Source organism: Myotis nattereri (genome assembly GCF_964212035.1).
Source record: "Myotis nattereri genome assembly, chromosome: 2".
In the NCBI taxonomy this organism is placed as follows: Eukaryota; Metazoa; Chordata; class Mammalia; order Chiroptera; family Vespertilionidae; genus Myotis; species Myotis nattereri.
In genome coordinates, this window is record NC_138076.1 from 115,682,999 (window position 1) to 115,704,880 (window position 21,882).

General features: G+C 40.1%; 1 protein-coding gene across 1 annotated transcript in view; it reads left to right on the forward strand.

Annotated features, from left to right (window-relative positions):
- Positions 1-21,882, forward strand: part of FLT1 (fms related receptor tyrosine kinase 1) — a 197,052-nt gene that overhangs the window by 17,586 nt on the left and 157,584 nt on the right. The window contains exons 2-3 of the mRNA XM_081083615.1: positions 15,298-15,394; positions 15,781-16,004. Coding sequence (XP_080939741.1) covers positions 15,298-15,394; positions 15,781-16,004 — 321 coding nt within the window. The remainder of the gene's footprint in view (positions 1-15,297; positions 15,395-15,780; positions 16,005-21,882) is intronic.

Below are 21,882 nucleotides of genomic sequence, written 5' to 3' on the forward strand. Positions count from 1 at the left end.
TTAAAATCTAGGAAATAAAGAAAGCCACTCTAGTTTCCCTGATTTAGAATGACAAGCTATTATGTCTGAGAAAAAGACAGCTCTTCTAGAGCATTTTCCTGGAGGCATTACTTTCTGTCTGGGATGGACACAGCCACAGCCTTGATTTCCCTGTTTAATTGGCAGCCCTTCTACTATTGTCAGAAATGGAAACATTTCTTGCCCTGTTGTTGCTCCTTGGGTTTCTTGTTCTTCCTTAGATTATTCCTTTCAGGAATTCAAACCTGCAAGAAGTCAAGAGAAAAAAGCATTTTCTTTTGTCTTGATCTACTACTTGGAGGGCCACCTTTCCGTACCAGAATGTAGCCACGTTTATCCCACTCTAAGAAAAATCCTATCCTGCCGTCTATTGAGGAGTTTTTCTTTATCTCTCATTCCAAAAAAAACAGTGGAGAGTGGTCAAATGGATATACTCCTTGGATGAAAATTATAAGGAGTGAGATATAGACTGATTTTTATGTTTGTTTTCTTTTTCTAAGTTGGCATTAGAGACACCAAAAATATATGTAAACAGAGGGAAAGGCAAAGATCTATTAGGGAGATTGCAAACAAACAATTTTAAAAGGCCATGTAAACCCTTGTTAAGCATTTGGACTATGATTAATGGTATTGTTTTCTTTTTGGAAAACATTGTTTAACTCTCTTTTCCACTTAATGTCAACTGCTGGATTGGATTTTTGTTCTCTGTTGTTATTTGGAAATGTTTATAGCTTTGAAATCTTCTCCATAGGGAATTCTGTTAAAACTAGAGGGAGAGAACCACTGGGATTGAGTAATTCCCCTATTTATTACTAGATTATTATTCACTGTTAGCACCATAAATGCACCTATAACTTCTTAAGTGATAGGGGATATTTGACACACATTGTTGATGCACAGATGAAAAAATGGTCTATCACTCACTCCCCTATTCCCTGTTCCCAAAACTCATAAATGAAAAATACCCTATGCAAAGTGTTTGCCACATAAAGTCATTTAGCATTCAGGAAATTAGTATAAATGCCTTGTATTTAAGGTGATCTCTATTTGTTGACTTATATAGTCTCCTATATAAGTCATCTAATATATTAGATGGGATTCATCTAATCCACTTCTAGATGACTCATGTCCTAGGAGGCTGCTCAGGGCTGAAAGGCCTTCTATCCATCTTCCAGCTGTAAATACAGTACAGTGCCTAATATATAGTAGTCACTCAATAAACGGCTGGTTAAACTGATTGAAACTGTATCCTAACCATCCCGATGAGTCACAGAGGCCTTTGAAGGAGACATGGTTCCACATTAGTTCTCCTTCTAAGAAACTATGTGTGAGTTGTGTAGGTGACGGAGGTTGGCGACATATGTCCAAGAGTTGGTGGTAATTCTCCCACACATCTGAAATGTTCTGTTCCTTCCATTTGGGCCACCCTTTGGTTCCAGTGACCCCTTTCTTATCCTTGGTTGAGCTTGCCATGTTCTCCTGAATTGAATCTAGACTCAGGATTCAGAATGAGGATCTAAACTGCCCAGCCACCAGAGAAATGGTTCCCAGGAGATATTTCCTTTAATGAGTCCTCCTGCTGTGGGATACTCTTGCTGATCAAGGTTTCCAAACAGCACAGAAGAGGGACCGTTTATGGGGAACTTTAATTTCTAGGTACACCAACACAGTCTAAAGACACTAGGTAATGTAACTGTTGTTGCCATTGTTTTTCCATCTTGAATAAGAAGGTTTGGGCTAGGAATAGGAGTGAAAAGGGAGAACGAGTTAAGTCCTGGCTAATGGATCACATCCCATCCTCTTCTTTTATGACCCTCATTGCTGTGTCTTCATCCCAAGCCTCTTCTGTGATTTCACAATGTGACCTGAGCATATATTCTAGAAAATGTTCGCTTTTGGATTTTTTTCTAGTGGCAAGTGAAGTCAGATATTTATTTATATATGAAGACAATAGGCCTTTCTCCTCTCAGCAAAGTGGCCAAGGAAAGCAGAGTTGTAGAATCCAGAAACTTTGAAAGGCAGTTGGTAACAATTGCTTAAAAAGTAAAGATGAGTTTTAGCAGTTTTGAAAATCTGGAAGTCTTTGAAGGAGAAAGACTCGCTGGTGTTTCCTTTTTGCAAACACACACGCACTCATTCTTCAGACCTTACCTTCAATATCATTCTTCTGAGAGAAGTTCCTCACTCCCTGGGCTGGGTTAGCTACCTCCACAGCTGGTACTTCCCTGTGATAACGTACAAATAGAATGTAATTTTATACTATATAATAAAAGTGTAATATGCACATTGACTGAATGGCAGACCGACCAGTCGGTGGGGGCCGGGGCCAGCAACCAGGCGGCACCAGGCCAGCCAAGGTGCGTGCCAGTGGGCAGAGGGAGGTAATAGCAATGGGGGGGAGGGGTAGTGACCAGCGGCAGTGGAGGGGCGATGGGGGGGGCCGGCACCATCCCCTCATCAGCCCATCTGGGCACCTCCCGCAGAGCGAGGCCAGACTGTGGCTTCGGGGAGCAGGCCTAAGCCATCAGTAAGGCATCTCCTGAGGACTCCCAGACTGTGAGAGGGCACAGGCTGGGCTGAGGGACCTCCGCCCCGCAGTGCACGAATTTTCGTGCACCAGGCCTCTAGTGTTTGTATAAAAAGGAGTTTATAAATAGGAAATTACATACACCTATACATAGTTTTTTACTTATTTATTATGCAGCCTATGTTAGAAACTTAAAGAAAGCAATCTTTTTTTCTTAGTATATGCTTCTCTTAGTATATGCTTAAAATATTAAATGGGAGAATAAATACTGAGGCTAAAGATTGGAGAAATCAAAAAGGTGAGGGAGTGAGAGGAAGTGGTCATATGGGAATGTGATAGACAAATGAGGGAGGCGTTCCCAGATTCCTAGAGTTATGGGCCTCTTTCAGAGGGTTGGGTACTTTGAGTTTGTGCAGACGGCACTGATACTAGGGACCTTACTGTGTCTCCATAGACGTCTTCCTTCGGGCTTTATGTAACTTCTATTTGTTCTGGCCTTGTCCCCAAGAATGAGCTGATTCATATGTTATTTTAAGGCCTGTTAGGTTGATGGCCAACTGGTAACAGAAATCGGTGTTTTGTTTTGTTTTTCATCAGAGATATAGTATCTTGGATGATATAAAAAAGACTAATTCTAGTAACAAAGTTCTAGATAGATTAACGAAAGTGTATGAGTAAAAATGTCCCAAGAATTAAACATAATGTTCTCCAGGTTTGGGGTGCAAATGGCTAGAAAGTGTCCTTTGATGTTTGTCAGGAATGTCTTCATATCACATGCTGAAATGAGTGAAAAACATTCAGTAAATTATATTTTTTTAAAGATGAGATACCGCTGGTGGAAGCACACTGCTTTTAATAGGTTATTTTCCCTTCCAGAACCATGACTCCCAGCAAAACTTATATAACATTAATTCCATCTGAGATGAGATTTTTTTTTAAAGTTTGTAAAAACTTAAGAAGGAACAGCTATTACAAATATTTACTAAGTAAATTTGTCAGGTTGTAAGAAAACATGGAAACTGAAGGAACCTATGATTTTTAAGAAAGAATCGTTAAGTCAACACACCCATCCCGTTGTCTAAGCAGGTTTAGACTCCAAAGTGTACTCAGTGAAAAGCAATTATATTTCAAATAGTTTAATGTAGAAGAAAACTGATTTTGACAATATTGAAATACAATGTCAAGGATAGTGTTTAATGAGCCTTAGAAAGTATGCTAGCAAAGCTTTCAAAAATTCAATTTCCTTATGATGAATCACTTTATTGCACATTCTTGGCCATTTAAATCTCAAAAATCAGAGTTTTGTGTATATTATTGTTTATAAAGACAGAGATATCTCAACTTTCCTCTTAGTGAGTGAATTTATAAAGCACTGTCTTTATAGACAGTCTAAAGTACTCCAGAAAATGTTTTCTATATAGTTAGGATTTTATAAACTGTCCAAGTAAACTTAAAATTAATGTCAGGCCCAGCCAGTGTGGCTCAGTGGTTGAATCTATGAACCAGGAGGTCATGGTTCGATTCCCTGTCAGGGCACGTGCCCACTCGATCCCCAGTGTGGGGTGCGCAGGAGGCAGTCAATGAATGATTCTCTCATCATTGATGTTTCAATCTCTCTCTCCCTCTCCCTTCCTCTCTGAAATCAATAAAAAAAAAATTTAAAAAGTAATGTCAGAAGTTTATCATTCTCAGCCTCCCAATCTCCTTTTATTTCTCCCCTATTTTTATATGCAAAGCAGATAGCATACTCTCATTATTTGTAATTGCTCTCATTATTTGTAATTGATTATAAATTTGAAGAATATATGAAAAGAACAGACCAAACACTGGGCTAGCTATCATAATATTTTCAGCTTTTTCTTGCATGAATAGCTTCACTGTTAAGGCGCATGTTTGCCTGCCTGCCTATTCTTCTTTATTTTATTATACACATTTTAAAGGCATTATTTTGAATTCAAAATGCAAATTAGCATGATGCATATTTTTTCTGGTGAATTAATAGCATCACAACATACAGCTCCATATTTTTCCCCTAGAAAAAACTGTGTGAATCTGAAGGTTATCTGTGTTACTGACAGGTTATAGGCAGTGGCTAAGCTAAATTTAACAGTTCCAATTCTAGTTTATATACTTTAACCATTCATTATATGGCAAGCTTCTACTAGTATATTGAGTTGATTTCCCAGATCTTCTCTGATGCTTTCCTTCCTAAAGGAAGCCACAGGGGCTCATGCAAATAACATGTCCATGAAATTCAGAAACCTGCTGTCATCATCTCCATAGGCGCCTGGAACTTTAGCATTCAACAGTAATGGACACAGAGTAATTGGTAAAATATTGGGTGGTAGAACAAACTGTAATCCCCGTGCCTTGTAGAGCAAAGAAAATTTTCCTTTAAATCGTGGGTTGCATACATACAATCTGATGCTTGCAAATGAATAACTGTGTAAGTTCAAACATTTTAATAATATTACTACTATTCTAATGCACATATGTCCGAATGCTCTTTCAGCAATAAGCACTCTGTCACAGTCTTGCGTATATTGCATGTGTGTATTGAAATTGCACCTCTACCAAGCAATCTTTTTCTGGTGTTCACAACCTGAAAGTTAATATATTCTGGCCTGAAATCAACATGAACAATAAATAGCATAACACTGCTGGTGATATGATCCATTCTATACCCGATGACATCAGGCCCAGTCTCCCCACAGTCCTCTGAACATAGACCAGTGGGGAGCATGCCTCAAATGTAATGCATTTCTTGCTATTGTAGGGAAACGGAGCATGGCTAAGCCCTGCCTGACAGAAGAAACCGTCCTCCCAACATTTTTAGGGAACAAAGACCATTTATTCTGTTCATCTCCCTTTTGTAACCAGATGAAGGTCTACCAGACTTCTCTCCTGAATACTTGCCAAGCTATGTCTCATGCACTGTCAACCAGATCTTGACCCCTGCTCCAGGCAGCTCAGATAACATCCATGACATCTTCTGGTAAACTGAAATGACATGTTAGGCAGCTCTACAGAGGTGGTTTCTCAACCTATTCCATGAAAGGACAGTGGTGTAAGAGGAGAGCATTTTTGGGGAAAAGGTAACTCCTTGGCCAGCAGATTTCTCACTGACTGACCTTAATTAACTCTGATGTCACATGAAAAGGAGCTGTGCATGGGACAGGTCATTGGGAGGGTAGACCCCTGATGGTAGCCTGATGACAGTTCTGGTGATAAATGAACGTGCCCTGTTAAACCATGACCCTCCGAGAAGCCAGTGTCAAGTGAAAACCTGAGAGGTATACTGGAGACGTGCCCCCTCTTAAACAGTGATAGTAGGAATGTCAATGTTATTAAAGTACTTTTCTCATGGTAAACATCTCAAACTACACAGAATTTTTTTCTTTTTTATATATATATATATTTTATTGATTTTACAGAGAGGAAGGGAGAGGGATAGAGAGTTAGAAACACCGATGAGAGAGAAACATCGATCAGCTGCCTCCTGCACACCCCATACTGGGGATGTGCCCACAACCAAGGTACATGCCCTTGACCGGAATTGAATCTGGGACCTTTCAGTCCACAGACTGACGCTCTATCCACTGAGCCAAACCGGTTAGGCAGAATTTTTTTCTTTTAAATAATTTTTATAAAACTTTGGAAAAATGAGTAAAGTCAATAGCCCATGCCTGGATGGAATGAATACTGTCCAATTTCTGACTATTTTAGATGTTGCCCACTGCAGTGGCTCATTGTGGATTGTCCTTTGTGCCATGTGCTGCACAAGCTATGTGTGGGACAACCGACAATTAAAACATGAGCTGTAAAGCAGCTTTAAAACAAACCGCAGCAGAATTATTTAAATGGACGTGTCTATAGGGTAGTGGCACTGCTAGCTCCTGAAATTAAACGCTAAAAATAAGCTTTTTCACTTTTTTTTTTTTTACACTTGAATTAAGACATAAAGCTATATAAATGATTACTTTAAATTTTATGTTAAAACATGGAGACCAGACACTTTCAAATCCAATAATTTTGGGATCACTTACAATAGCAAACACTCCAAAAGCAAAAAGCCAGTGAGTTCTTTTTGTGGGTCCATGTGGTAAAATAGTGCGTTTAACATAACGTAAAGATGCCTGGGAAAATAGCAAATCCCTGGGATTAGCAACTTTCTACAAATTAAATGTACAGGTTGGGGGAAAACTAGGTTTATAGTTGTGAGTACACGAAACACAGCGCTTATCCTTGTATTATTATTTATTAATTTTTATATTATTTTCCATATGAACAACTGTAACCCATTTTTGCCTCACCCTGGGTTGTTGCTGGACAGCAGCCACCTAAGCATGGTCCTTGGTTGACTCTAAGGCCAATGACACAGCCACCCTAGCAGTATGTTATATTTGTTCATCTCAAAGTGCTATTGTCCAATACAATCCATTTCTAAAGCCTGCGCTAGAAGCTTTTTCTGTGCCTGAAGAAATGAAGAATGTGACTAAGACACACACACGAAAATCCTCTTTCATTTCTATACCCACCTCCCCACCACACCCAAAGCAAACGACGTTTTCACTAAGAGAAAAGTGTGCATACGGGTAGGTAGGTATCTAGGTGTGCATGTATCTATGTAAACATTCTTTCATTTGTTTAGGTGCTTCCTTGATTTAAGGCCAGTTGTTTAGGGAGAAAAATAACATTTTTTAAACTGATGTCATGGTTAATTGTGGCACTCAAGTTATGATGCTGCCGTACAGATTCCCTTGGTTTTCCCATCTTTGATTTAGTCTCTTGGTAGATGGAACATGAACCCTGGACTCTTGCTCCATCATCCCAGAAGTGAAAGAAAGATGCACATCCTGAAGGCCTTCTTGCTAACTAGTGTATTAGGTTATAATGTGTGATTCAAATTACCCGATAAATACTTTGATGTGGCTTGACACAGAGGTCAAGACCAAGATGTAACTTTTTATGAAGTGCTAGAGCCTTGCAGGAATTAGCATCTCAAAAAACATTTTGGTGGTTTCTGGAAATTTGGTTTATCTGCAATTGCATTCTTAACGCCCCCCACCCCCTTGTCAGCAACCAAATATATTTTATGAGATTTAGTGTGAGACTTAAGCTTTTAATAAGCTACATCTTGAGCAAAGAATATCTTTTATTATGAATTATGCTTAATTAACCTCACACAACCTTAGTAGAGACTCATAATCTTAAAATCAAATTTTAGAAACATGATACTTGGGGATTTATATTTAGCTGAAGAGGTCATTTATCACATAGGATTATGCACTATTGGAAACAAGGTATGTGAAATCAAAGACAGATGTATGTCACTTGAAATAAAACTAATGTACAGAGCTTCATATTAAAAAAAATAAATTAGAAATCAATAATTTTAATATAAAAGGGAACACAACTCTCACAATATAATTTTCAATGGGACTCTGTTAAAATTCCAATTTAAATAAAATTTTTTATATAAAAATTCAGTTAAAATTAAAAATATACAATTTGAAGTGATTTAAAATTAACATTAAACTAAATTCATAAAAACATTGTGATTTGGGGGAACAGTGATTTTTTTGCAGTATGTTTATAAAGCTTTTAATACATAGATAGTGATGTTATGGATCATGAAGGAAAAATTCTTTAAAATCAGCCTTCTAAAGCTTTGAGCCAAAAAAATAACTAACATAAATCTAATACCAATGGGGTCATATGTGCCAACGAAGTTCAAAATAGCTTGATATTCTAGGCCTTCAACTTAACTCTGTGATTACTTTAGTCGAGTTTTGTTTTTTTTAATAACAGCTTTATTGAGATAAGATTCACCTACCATAAAACTCACTGTTTTATTTTTTTTTTAATTTATTGATTTTTTACAGAGAGGAAGGGAGAGGGATAGAGAGTTAGAAACATCACTGAGAGAGAAACATTGATCAGCTGCCTCCTGCACACTCCCCACTGGGGATGTGCCCGCAACCAAGGTACATGCCCTTGACTGGAATCAAACCTGGGACCCTTGAGTCCACAGGCCGATGCTCTATCCACTGAGCCAAACAGGTTAGGGCAAAACTCACTTTTTAAAATTGTATAATTTGGTAGTTTTTAATATATTCACAGACTTATGCAACCTTCACTACTATCTGATTTTAGAACATTTTCATCACCCTACAAAGAAACCCCATGCCCACTATTAGTCACTCTCCACTCCTCTCTTTCCAGACCACCAATCTGCTCTCTGTGTCTGTGGATTTGCCTGCTCTGGACATTTCATATAAAAGAAATTATATAATTGGTAGCCTTTTGTGACTGTGTTCTTTCACTTAGCATAATGTTTTTGTCTTTGTTTTTCAAACAAGAAAGATTTATTTTCTCATGGTATCAGAAACTGGATTCAAAGGTGTCAGAAAGTTTGATTTCTTCTGAGGCCTCTCTCTTCGGCTTGTGGATGGCTGCCTTCTCACTGTGTCCTCATGTGGGCTTTTCTCCATGTGCCCTAGAATGAAGTTTTCAGGATCATCCCTGTTGTAACATGTATCAATACTTCATTCCCTTTTACTACCAAATAATATTCCACTGTATGGCTATATTACATTTAGGTTTCCACTTTTTGGCTATTATGAGTAATGCTGCTATGGTTTCGTTTTTTATATGGACACTAGAGGCCTGGTGCATGGGATTTGTGTACTGGTGGGGGCGTGGCCAGCGGGGATCAGCCTGCAATGGGAGCGCTGCTCATCTGGGTCAGCCGAGCGGTGCTCACACTGTGGAAGCACACTGACCACCAGGGGGCAGCTCCTGCATTGAGCGTCTGCCCCCTGGTGGTCAGTGTGCATCATAGCGACTGGTCAACTAGTCATTCTAGTCATTCCACTGTTCAGTCACTGGGCTTTTATTATATAGGGTATGTTTTTAGTTCTCTTGGTTAGATACCTAGGGGTGGAGTTCCTGGGTTGTACAGTGGGACCTTGACTTACGAGTTTAATTCGTTCCGTGACGGAGCTCATAACTCAAATTATTTGTATGTTAAATCTTAAAGTGAACGAGTGAGACACGTGATACTGGGCTGATGTTGTGGCGTTCACTGTGACGTTCACTGCACCAACTAGCGGTGGGGTATCTGAAGCTGGCTTCTAACCTGAATTTTTGCTCGCAACTCAAAGCAAAAAATCGGCGAGAGACGGCTCGTATCTCGAAAAACTCGTTTGTCGGGACACTCGTAAGTCAAGGCCCCACTGTATGTTTAAATTATGTTTAACCATTTGAGGAACTGCCATACCGTTTTCCAAAGTGATTGCACTACTTACAAGCTTACCAGCAATACATGAGGGCTCCAATTTCTCCATATCCTCACCAATACTGTTATTGTCTGTCTGTTTTATTTAAGCTGTCCTAGGGGGTGTGAAGTGGTATCTCACTGTGGTTTTGATTTGCATTTTCCTGATGACTATTGACATCCAGTATCTTTGCATGTGCTTATTGGCCATTTATATATCTTCACTGGGAAAATGTCTATTCAGATCCTTTGCCCATTTGAAATTGGGTTATCTGTCTTATTATTAGTCATCAGTATCTTTAGAATGCAATTTCAAACTGTATATTTGGTATCAATTACTGTGATTTCAGAATCACAGAATTTTAACCTGGAAGGGATTGTAAAAATCTAAATCCAGCCCCCTCTGTTGGCAGATGAAAAATGTGACCTGTCCATGGTCACAGCAGAGCTAGTTAGTAGCAGAGTTGAGGAGACTAAGTGAATAATAGAAGAATAGACATTTCACAATTTGCATTTGAATAAGTCCCTTTTCAACAGAGTAGAGGCATCTGGAAGGAAGTGGAGCTGAGGTACTTGTTTAGAGGTAGAGTTCAACTAGTAAAAGCACTTTCCACTTAGATCAATAAGATGGCAGTTGTGTGTTTTTTTCTTCAGTATATTTTTATTTATTTCAGAGAGAAAGAAAGAGGGAGAGAGAGATAGAAACATCAATCATGAGAATCATTGATTGGCTGCCTCCTGCACACCCCACACTGGGGATCAAGCCCACAACCCTAGCATGTGCCCTGACCAGGAATTGAACCATGACCTCCTAGTTCATAGGTTGACGCTCAACCACTGAACCATGCTGTCTGGGCAAATGGCAGTTTTCTTCATGTACTTTCAGTCAGACGTTACATGTGAGTCTTCTCTCAGCCTTAAAATGATGAGCTGTGTGTGGTTCCTCATGACCTATAGTGGGAGTTCACTCTTTTAGGACCCAGCATGATAGCTTTGAAAAAAGAGCCTCAATCATTTGTGCTTTGGATTTGGTTGCAAAATAAAATTATAGTTTCCTTGGAATTTTACTCTCTTCCCACTGAAGTGCAAGAAAGTGTTGCATTTGCTGTCATGAGACGAAGGTGAAGAATGGAGAGTGGCATTACAGGACAGTCTGTGTTGGGGGCTTCTACCCAACACTTGGCAGTGGAGAGAGAAGGGGTTTTTGTTAAAGGGTCATGAGGTTCTATTCTCTTTCTTACCTACCAGATAATACAGAACAAACAATGAAAATAACATTTAGACAAGGATAACACAATGTCAGTGTTCATCTAAGTCCAAGGACACATATTGTGTTTTAATACTATTAGCCCACACTGCTTACTAGTTTTTTCTAATAAAGAAGTATGTGCTCAAGCTTATTTCTATGTTCTGCATTGTGATTTTTGTTTATTTAATAACTTTCCTGATATAAGGAGATTTTTTTTTGCACCTCATAATTATATTGTAGTTGACTTGGAAGAAAACAATAGTTCACAGACCACCTAGTTCACTGAGAGGGCAATAATTCTTGTAAACTAGACTTCTAGGTTACCATGGCATTCTGTTTTGATCCCCATCTGAGCTTCACAATGGGGAAGTCATTGTTAAATTGTAGCACTCCACCCTCGGAAATGAGGTATCTTGTGGACTTGTTTCTGAACGAGCAGTGTGATTCCAAGCTACTTACTGAGATCAAACTAACTTATGCATGGTGTGAAGATGGAGCCATATGTGGACATATTTATATCTTTATGTATATCACTACTGAGACAGAAAACATATCTGACATGCAGTAGGTAATCCAAAACATGTTAGTTAAATCTTCTTTACTCAAACAGGTATGCGGATGTTAAACTGCCTTGAATAAATATTTTAAGGCCTAATGTCATTTCAAAGCATTTGAAGAATAAATATTTCACTTTTCTTTTACTTTACTAGTATTAGTTTTCTTGTTAAACTGTATCTTGGCACCTCCATTGATCTTTACGAAACTAGTTTCCTGTTAACTGAGGAATGGCGATGTACTCAGGTCCAGTTCCTTGGAAATACAGTTTCCTTATACTTCTCCTTTCCTTTGTTTTAATGAACTTCTTTTATCTGGCTTCCTCATTCCAAGTGCAAAGTTAATTGATGTCAGTGGGGATTAGTTATATAGCAAAATATTTTTCTTAGCCTTTTCCTTGTACTCTTTCCGATAATCCTATCTTGGTCTCAATGTCTTATTTAATCACTCAGCTGTATTGTCTTCTTTCGGTTGGAGGATGGAACAGGAGTGAAGAGAGGAATGCGCAGGTGGCATATTCTTCATGGGATCTCCTCTCTGCTGGCATGTGGGCGGTCCTTTGAGGTCAAAGGTTCTCTCTGATTAGGGTCAGGATTGCTGGTGATAAAGAAAGATTCATTCGATTTGGAAACCAAAGCTGCAGGCAGTGGGAATGGCCCGTACCGACCAGAAAAGGGAGCCTTTTCCCGTGGTCTCTCCTAGATGAGAAAACGCCTCAGCTCCACACAAGCCACACAGCTTACCTGCAAGCAATGCCAGAATTTTCCACAGGAGGTGGTGCTGGGTCTTTTCCAGCACACGAACAATTGCTCAACCAAATCCCCAGCATTGTATGCCATAAAGAAGGGCAGAAATTATTCTGGCCTAGACATTTCTCAGGATAGGTATTTGCAAGCACTGGCTGTGGCTTTAGAAAAGCCTAGCATGCTCATGCATCACTAATTGTGAGCTAGACATTGCCTCAGGAAGCCCATAAATATGAGTGCCTGAATGGGTTGACTTGTTCTGGGGGGGTATGTGGTAGACCAATTATATCCATATAAGCCAGTGACTTTAATTTAACTTAGTTAATATTGAACCATTTTTTTCTAGTAGTAATTTCATACCAGGGCCTATTATATGTAAAAGTTACTTTAAAAATATTAATTTATATCATCAGCAACACCAGAAAAGCAGAAAATGTTCCTTTAATATCTTTGCAAATACATGCCCACACACAACACCTGTGAGAAAGGTCGTGGGTTCCCCAGTTTCACACTGGAGAATACAGGAGCAACAAATTCAGTAATGACAAAAACCACATGGTGAGTAAATGGAGGAATTAAATTTCAAATGCAGCTCTGCAGACCTTTAACTGAGTCTAGTTTTTGTTTTTTTAGATATTAGGACCCAAGAGAAACACTAGAGAGCACTGCTAGACTTAACTGTGGAATTTGACATGTAGATCTCATCTCTCTGACCTGGGATCGACATTAAAACCTGGGGACTGTCCAGCTCAATCTTCCGCCTTGAAATCCATTGTATAAATCTATTTTTTAAAGTAAAAAATATTCCCTAAGATTGGCTCTACCCAACTTTCCTCCCTCCCAGAGTATCTTTCCTCCCTCCCAGAGTATCTTTCTTTCCTCCCTCCCCCAACCCTTATCCCTGCTAATCCAGGGCTTTTACTAGCTAGCCCTTGCGCTGCCTCAGCCGGAAGAGGAGAAGGAACGTGAGGAGGGGCAGTGGGGAGCAGAGGAGAAGGAGGTGGAGAGATCTTTCTTTTTCTCTTTTTAGAGCAACAAATACCTTTATTATATGAGCTAAGATCAGAGGAAGGACAATTTATTTGCCTTTCTGGGCCCTGATTGTCCTCAGATAAAACTCAGCTCCTTGCGCTCCAGCACATAGCCATCTGCTCAGCCACATTGGCCTGGTCTTGGAGCGATGCATGCAAGAACCTTGCCCCTCTGTAACTGCTCCTCTAGAAGACTGCTGATTGTGGCATTGTTTTCCCCTTCTTCATATTTCTTCTGAACTTTCCTTTTTTTTTTTAATCCTCTCTTGAGGATATATTCATTGATCTGAAAAAAGCAATTAACTTACTGAGCTCCATCTGACCAGTCAATGAGAGCTTCAGGAGAGAATCAACCTCTGTAGTATATGTGGCTCAAGGAGCCCTGAAACAGGGACTGTTGGTAATGGAAAGTCAGAGCCAAGGTTATCCAGTCCAGGCTCTCTTTTTCCGGATAAAAGAACTGAGTTGTGGGGAGAGGAATGACTTGTCCAGGCTCACGCAGCCAGTCAATAGGATGGATATTATCATTGGGTGGTGTAGTGATATAGAGATTATAAGGCACGTTTGCAGTTTATTTTATTGTCTCTCAACAATCCTCATGAGATGTGCTTGTCAAATGTCACATAGGAGTGAACAGTTCCTTTTTTTCCTGTTCAATGATAGAGAGAACTTAGAGATTACATAAGACAAACCAAATGGCATCTAAAACTGATTTTGGTTTTAGAATTAGTTTTCCAAATGAGAAAAACAGTTCAGAAAGAAAATGACTTGCCCAAAATATTATGGCTTAATAATGGCTGAGCTCTGTTTAGAACCCAGGAAAATTTGTATGCTTTGTATTCAGAAAAGAAGATAGGCCATAAATACAGTTGACCCCACTGGTATTAGAACTATGTTTTGGATAACATTTCATCCTGAGAGTTTTTAATAAGTTACTACTGTCAACATAAGAAACATCCAAACCTATAAAGAATTTTTACAAGTTTATTTGAGCAAAAATGACAACTGCCAGGAAGCAAAATCTCAACAGATTGAAAAATGCTCCAGAGAATGGCAGTTTTGCAGCTTATTTTATACATTACAATCAAAGGAGGAGACATAAGGGGGCTACATGAAATCCACTAGTGGAAAATTAAAGGGTGGAAGAAAGCAAAGCAGGGAAATCTCTGGGGTTGGATAGAAAGTCAAATGGAGATACATACTCCTGTTACATTGGTATGTACGGGATAGTTTTAACATTAACTGCACACAGAGATGGCATTTGGGGGAACAAGATGATGAGGGGTTCCGTGGTCTCCTGCTCTGGTGCCAGCGGTTGTGCCCTGAAGGGTCTAGGAAAGGAGGCTACTCTGATGTTTCAAAGGAATGTTACGTTAGATGCAACAACAACAACAACAATGGGCAGGTTCACTGAAGGTTAAGATTGACCTTTGTCAAGGAGGCCACAGGCCTAGGACTTGACCCCCCACGACCCACTTTTGGTTAGGAACTTTGATGTGCAGACCATCCTCTGTGATGACTTTAGGTCTCTCAGTATGTAAGGCTGCCATGCAGGCCTCCTCTCAGGTTTAGTATGTGGCCCCCTTTTTGTTCACACTCTTGTGGTCTTAATGTAATTGCATTTTGAACCATGTATAAATCTATTCATGTTCTAAATTAATGGGCTTTTGGATATTATTTAAATCATTTGTATAAAAGGATATGTAATATTCACAAGTCTGACTTGGACTAGAAAAAAGTAGTGAATTAAGAGAACTTTGTATTAGGTGCACCTTTCTGCATATGAAAGTTAAGTTAAAGATGAAAAGTCACCTTTATGGAAAGATATGACTTAAAAAAAAAAGATGAGAGGGCAATTTACAAATAATACATTTCAAAAATTTATTTTCCAGGATCTAGTTCAGACTCAAAATTAAGAAGTCCTGAACTGAATTTAAATGGCACCCAGCATGTCATACAAGCAGGCAAGAAGCTATCTATCAAATGCAGGTAAGTGACTGTCAGTTTGGGGATACTCTGGCTGCCCCTCCTAAGGCGAAGTAGAAAGGTCCCCTCTCAGAGTAGAAAAGTAGAGACTTCAGTGGTCTCTTGTGATTTGCAAAGTGCAAACCACATGTGTCCTGCTTCACATGGAGGTAATTCACCTCCTGAAGAGACTCACTCACTCAAAGGCAAACAGGGGAAGGGATGCCCGAAACATTTTTGCATCTTTCATCTGAGTTGTTGCAAAGCTTTGCCTAATGCCTCGCTTTTCTGTAAAGAGAGAGATGACTACATGTAAGAAAGGACCTCAGAATAGTGCTGCCTAATGAGATGGGTGCCTCGGAGCTGGCCCCAGCCCTAATAGTGTTTTATTTTCTTATCTGTGATTGCAGGGGGAAAGCAGACCACTCGTGGTCTTTGCCTGAAACAGTGAGTAAGGAAAGCAAAAGGCTGAACATAACTAAATATGCCTGTGGAAGGGGCGGCAGGCAGTTCTGCAGCACTTTGACCTTGAACACAGCCGAAGCAAACGACACCGGCTTCTACAGCTGCAAGTATCTATCTCCTACTTCAAAGAACAAGCTAACAGAATCTACAATCTATATATTTATTAATGGTAAGACTTCCATTTTCTACATTTTGTTTTTTATAGCTTCTCTGAAGTCGTAAACCTACCCTGTCCCATTGGAAAGGGAGCTTTCCTAGAGGGTGGGAAAGAAAAGGCCCAGGGAAGAGGTAGACATTTTTAGAATGCATTTTTTAAAAATATATTTTTATGTTGATTTCAGAGAGGAAGGGAGAGGGAGAAAGAGATAGAAACATCAAGGATGAGAGAGAATCATTGATTGCTACCTCCTGCACGCTCCATATTGGGGATTGAGGCTGCAACCCGGGCTTGTGCCCTGATAGGGAATCGAACCAGTGACCTCCTGGTTCATGGGTTAATGCTCAACCACTGAGCTACACCAGCTGGGCTAGAATGCATTTTTAATGCATTTCCTGAGGGTTTATTTCAATTAGAATTTTCATGGATTGGTCGATCAATTGTATTCTTCCTGAAGGGAGAGATTCCTATTTTGTTCACAAAGCAGTATCCTGACTGGCTCATAGTTGGATGAATAAATGACAAAATTTTAGTTCTCTCTCATTACTGAGAAGTCCAAAATAGAATACAAAATTTTTTTTGTCCCTTAACACAACTGCATGCTCTTACACGTTAAAATTGTAAAATGTTGTTCTTTTTACTAAATTTATAAATGTAATGTTCCTGATTGTCTCTTGAATGCTACAAAATTGGTTCCAGTTGGTGAAGTTGTATGAGCTCATGTTCCTTAAGCAAGTATAATGATATTAGAGTTGGCATGTGCCATTATATAGGGAAAATAAGGGCAAAAGGTAAAAATGATTAATTTTTCAGTTATAAGTTTAACTAGGGGCCTAGTGCACAAATTCATGCACCTTGAAAGGATCTGTGGGCTGCACGGCTGCGGTAGGCACAGGGGCGGGTCTTGGCCCATCCTCTGTGCCACTGCCTGGTCCCTCCCACCACGGCCCAGTCTCCTGTCTGCCGGCAGACCCACTCCCACCACTGCCACTTCCACACACTGATAGCACCGGCCCTGCTTCCACCTTCTGATAGCGCGGAGCAATTGGGGCTGGCACCCATAGCAGGTGCGAGCGGCAGCTACTGCCCGATCGCCCCTCAGGAGCAGGGGGAGGTGGAGAAGCCCTCAGGGATGATCAGGGCCAGCAGCTGCCACTCACACCTGCTGATGGCGCTGAGTGATTGGGACTAGTGTCAGGCACCGACAGTGGGTGCAAGTGGTGGCTCTGGCGTCGGCTGTAGGTGCAAGCGCCGGGCAGGACCACAGGGTATGGGAGCAAAGAATTTTTAGTAACCACCAGAGACTCACCCTGATGACAGCGACTGGCGCCCCTGCCTTGGTCTGGTGCCCCCACTCACCTGCTCCACCATCCAACCGCGGCCAAAGCCCGCCATGTTCCGCACATGCCCCCTCGTGGTCAGCACACATCATAGCGACCGGTTGTTTGGTTGTTCGGTTCCAGTTGTTCCGTTTGATCTATTTGCATATTAGCCTTTTATTATATCGGATGGTACTATTTTCCTTAGAGAATAAAAAAAGTAATATTTGGAGGGAAGAAGTGCAAACTCCTTAACGAAATAAAAATTGATGGTAGAAATGGATCCCTGAAGAAGAATAAGGAAGAGGGCCTGCTAATTTGTTCTTCCTTGGCAGGGACGTTTTTTTTTTTAAATGAGGCCCTAGAGAACATAAAGCAAAATTAGTAGGCACCTTAGGCACAAAAGCAAATTAAAAAGCATAGCAAAACAACCAACCATACATTTCAGTAGCCTACATACACATCATGTATTATGGGATGAGTGAAAAAACGGGATTCTTGCATTGGAGGCAGAACATAGAATTGCATTTTGGTGGGAATCTTTTTGAATTTTTGAAATAAGGCGATTAGACAATGTTTTACTGGAGCATGATATGTAATTAGCAGATTCATAGACAGTAGAACAATTGTGTGATATTGGAAGTAATATTTTTTTTTAATCCTCACCCAAGGTTATTTTTTTCTATTGATCTTTAGAGCGAGAATGGAAGGGAGTGGGGAAGAGAGAAAGATTTAGAGAGAGAGAAACATCGATGTGAGAGAGACACATCGAGACACATCAACTGGTTGCCTCCTGCATGTGCCCCGATTGTGATGAACCTGCAACTGAGTTATGTGTTCTTGACCAGGAATCAAACCTGGGACCTAGGAGTGCAATCATCCCACTTACAAATATGAGGAAGTAGGCAGGGATCTTTGCCAAGGGAAGTGAGCCTCTGCTACAGGTGGGAAGGGCAATGACAGGCAGGAAGCCAGGTAGGGCGGAGAAGGTGCAGAATTAAGGAGAGACTTTCAGAGATGTACTTTTGCAGCTCAGGGAGAAAGCAGACACAGGTTTGACAGTGGTGGGAAAGGGTATATATGCAGACATCTGTCTCTTTCTCTAGTTCCACACAGTAGGTTATGTGTTTTCTGGCACTTGTAAAGGAAAAACACACACACACACAAAACACTTTATCCCTGTCTTTCTAGGGGAGTGGGGTAAAATTCATTAATACTAAAATTCTCATAAATGACTTCCTATAGGTTTATCATAATATGACCTGCAAATCAAATACTTAAATAAGTAAAAGACAACCATCTCTCTTTCAATCTCTCCAAAAAATAACGTTCAACTCTTTTCATCTTTAATCCCTATACTGTTCAACAGACCTCATGGGTTTATGGAGCCAGTAGGTAAGGTCGTACAGAACCCATCTTCTTCAGTCCCTTTGATAGTAGGGGAGAAACTTGGCTATTTAGAATTATTTCCATTTAAACTATACAACAAAGCAGGTCTGGCCGGAAATCATTACTTTGGGTGTCAAATCAATTGGTAACCTCAGCCCCATGAGGGCAAGGTCCATGCCTATTTAAATGTCTTTAATCTGCAATGTGCCTCCCTGGTACAGTGCCTGCCTGTAGTAAGAATTCAGTAATATTTGTTCAATGAACATAGGAAGATATTAACAGACTGTGTAGAATAAATACTCCGTTGAAATTGACATTGAGGATAAATTCCAGGCTAAGTACAAAGAGTGCCATGACTAATGATAGATGTCTGTTATTAGTTTGGGAGGGAGAGTAATGGCCATTGTGTCTCATATTTATCATCCCTACTGTTCTGCATAGTCCAGAAACATTAGCATAAAGTTACAAGTCCCAATATCTCAAAACTCCTGCACAGTCTGGTTAGACACCAGGAAATGCTCTATTTCAAAGGCTGTGTTCTTGGAGAAGGATTGTGAAATGCACTAGTTGTATTTCATCGCACATTAGTATAGGACAGTGGTCGGCAAACTGCAGCTCGCGAGCCACATGTGGCTCTTGGCCCCTTGAGTGTGGCTGTTCCACAAAATACCACGTGCTGGCGCGCGTGTACAGTGTGATTGAAACTTCGTGGCCCATGCGCAGAAGTTGGTATTTTGTGGAAGAGCCACACTCAAGGGGCCAAAGAGCCGCATGTGGCTTGCGAGCCGCAGTTAGCCGACCACTGTATAGGACATATAAAGTGCTCTATTATTTAAGTTCATTGGAGAAATTATAAGACCGATTCGTTTCAATAGCACTAATAGTAAAAGATCTTAAATTAATAATAGTAGCCATAGAGGAGCACCATAGACATATCTTTTGAAAAGGTATAGTTTGTAGTCTGATAGGATTCTAAGAAAAAGAATCAGGGCTGCATAGCTTTATCTACAGTGTAGGGATGATGAACACACTATTAGACGCTAGTGGTTGCCTGCTGTGTAATAGGCACAGCTCCCACTGAGCACTTATGTGAACATTCCTCTAGGATGGAGTGTACAGGAAAGTCAGGATCACCACTGTGTCATCACTGCTTGTATAAACCCGCAAAGCCTCTGACAATTCATTAACTCAATTTAGTCAAGCAAGTAATTATATTTAACTACTTTATTACTGAATTGTCTGATAAATTAAAATTTCCTTTAATAAATTCTTTTATTAATAAACATAAATAAACATTATAGTTTCTTCTCATTTAAACAAATGGTTTTATTTACATCATGCTAGTAAATCTCACAAGGACCCATGAAGTCTTCTCTTCATCTTAGTGTGAGACCTGAGGCCCCTTCACACCCAGCTACGTGGGCCGTGGGGGGGGAGTGTTGGTAGCAGCGTGAGGTGGCTGGTTTTCTTCCTCAGTCTCAGTGGTGGGAGGAGAAATGGGCTCCAGCCGAGCCTTTTCTAAAGGTTAGAAGATTTCATTGAAATTATTATTGTACCATCTGAGTTGTGACTGTAAAGTAAGGAAACTGACCAGAAAGTGTTTAATGGCATCTCCAAAGTTTGTAATACTTTGTCAGTGTCTCCAATTTAGTTAGGAAGACCTCGAACTTGACGTGTTGAGTTCCCCACACATGAAGTCAGCCTGTACCTCTCCAAGCCCAAGACTTTCAGGGCTATTTAAGTGTAATGTCTTCTCTGGAAAATTATAATTGAAAGGGGGAATATTGGGGGGAGTGCTATGGTTGAGTGGTTGCATTCTAGCTCTTCCCTCTGAATGAAACTCATCTCTTTTCTTTTGCTGCTCTTCACTTGATTGCTTTTCTCTCTGCGTCTATTTAAGCAAATGGGTTGGGGCATTATCATCACAGATTTTCCTCCACTGGTTCGCTCACTTATATAAAACTGATGAGATTTGAGTAGCAGCTTAATTTCAGGTGGAAAACGATCAGACACACTGTGTATGTAATGGAAAAGTAGCAGAAGTTCTAACCACTCAGATATTCTGGGAGAGAATAATCATTATGCTTTCACATAATTATACTTAGAAAATGTCCTGCCTGGCCATGGGACCTTAAGTAAATAAAAGTACTAACAGCACAGACATTCTGAGAATCCAATGTACTCACTTGTACAGCACTTCAGATTTTCCTGAAGAGCTTTTCCATAATTATCTCTGAGATAAACGAAGTTGGTGTTATTTCTTCCATTTGATACATGAGAAAACAGCCCCAGTGACCTGCACACAACGGACAGAGCTAATGAGTGACAAGCTGGGAGAGGACCCAGGCCAGGCCCTGGGTTAGGGCTATTCCCACCACACTGGAGTTTCAGTCATTGCCTCCAAACAATGAATTAGTTGTTGTTTTAATCTTTGAGAATATACATTATATAGTTATTAAGTTTTTTATTTCAAATTCAATTTTTTCCTTTTCTTTTGAGGAATAAGTTAAGCTGGTTTCAGAGTGTTTTTCTGAAACAAATCCTGATCTCAAAGTGCTTTGTGTTGTCCCCTAATGGGGACTACGTTTGTGTTGCCACCATCTACCTGCACAGGGTTTCACTGCTGCATTGTAGCTCACAAACATAGATAAGAGACACCACACTCTTTACTAAGCTGAGCAGGTGCACCCCAACCCATTAAATGAGCTGTGGAGTCCAATTAGTGGGTGTAATCAGCATTTTTTTAAAAAAAATCAGAATAGAAAGAAAAATGTCCAAATATATTGCAAAAGGTATGGGTAAGTATTGTTTAGTGAAAATTCTTTATTCATAAAGCTTTTGTATTCATTTTATACACATACTTTCACATATACATTATACCCACATATATGTAAAATACATAGTGTGTGTGTGTGTGTGTGTGTGTGTGTGTGTGTGTTATGTAAAATGTCTTTCTTATTGTGGAACTTGGTAGAATAGGTAGAATAAGTTTAAAAGTTTTTGCCCTGGCCAGAGTAGCTCAGTTGGTTGGGCATCGACCTATACACCTAAGGGTTGCTGGTTCAATCCCTGGTCAGGGCACATGCCCAGGTTGCAGGATTGATCCCCAGTGGGAGGTGTGCAGGAGGCAGCCAATCAATGTTTCACTCTCATAGCAATGTTTCTCTCTCTCTCCCTCTCTC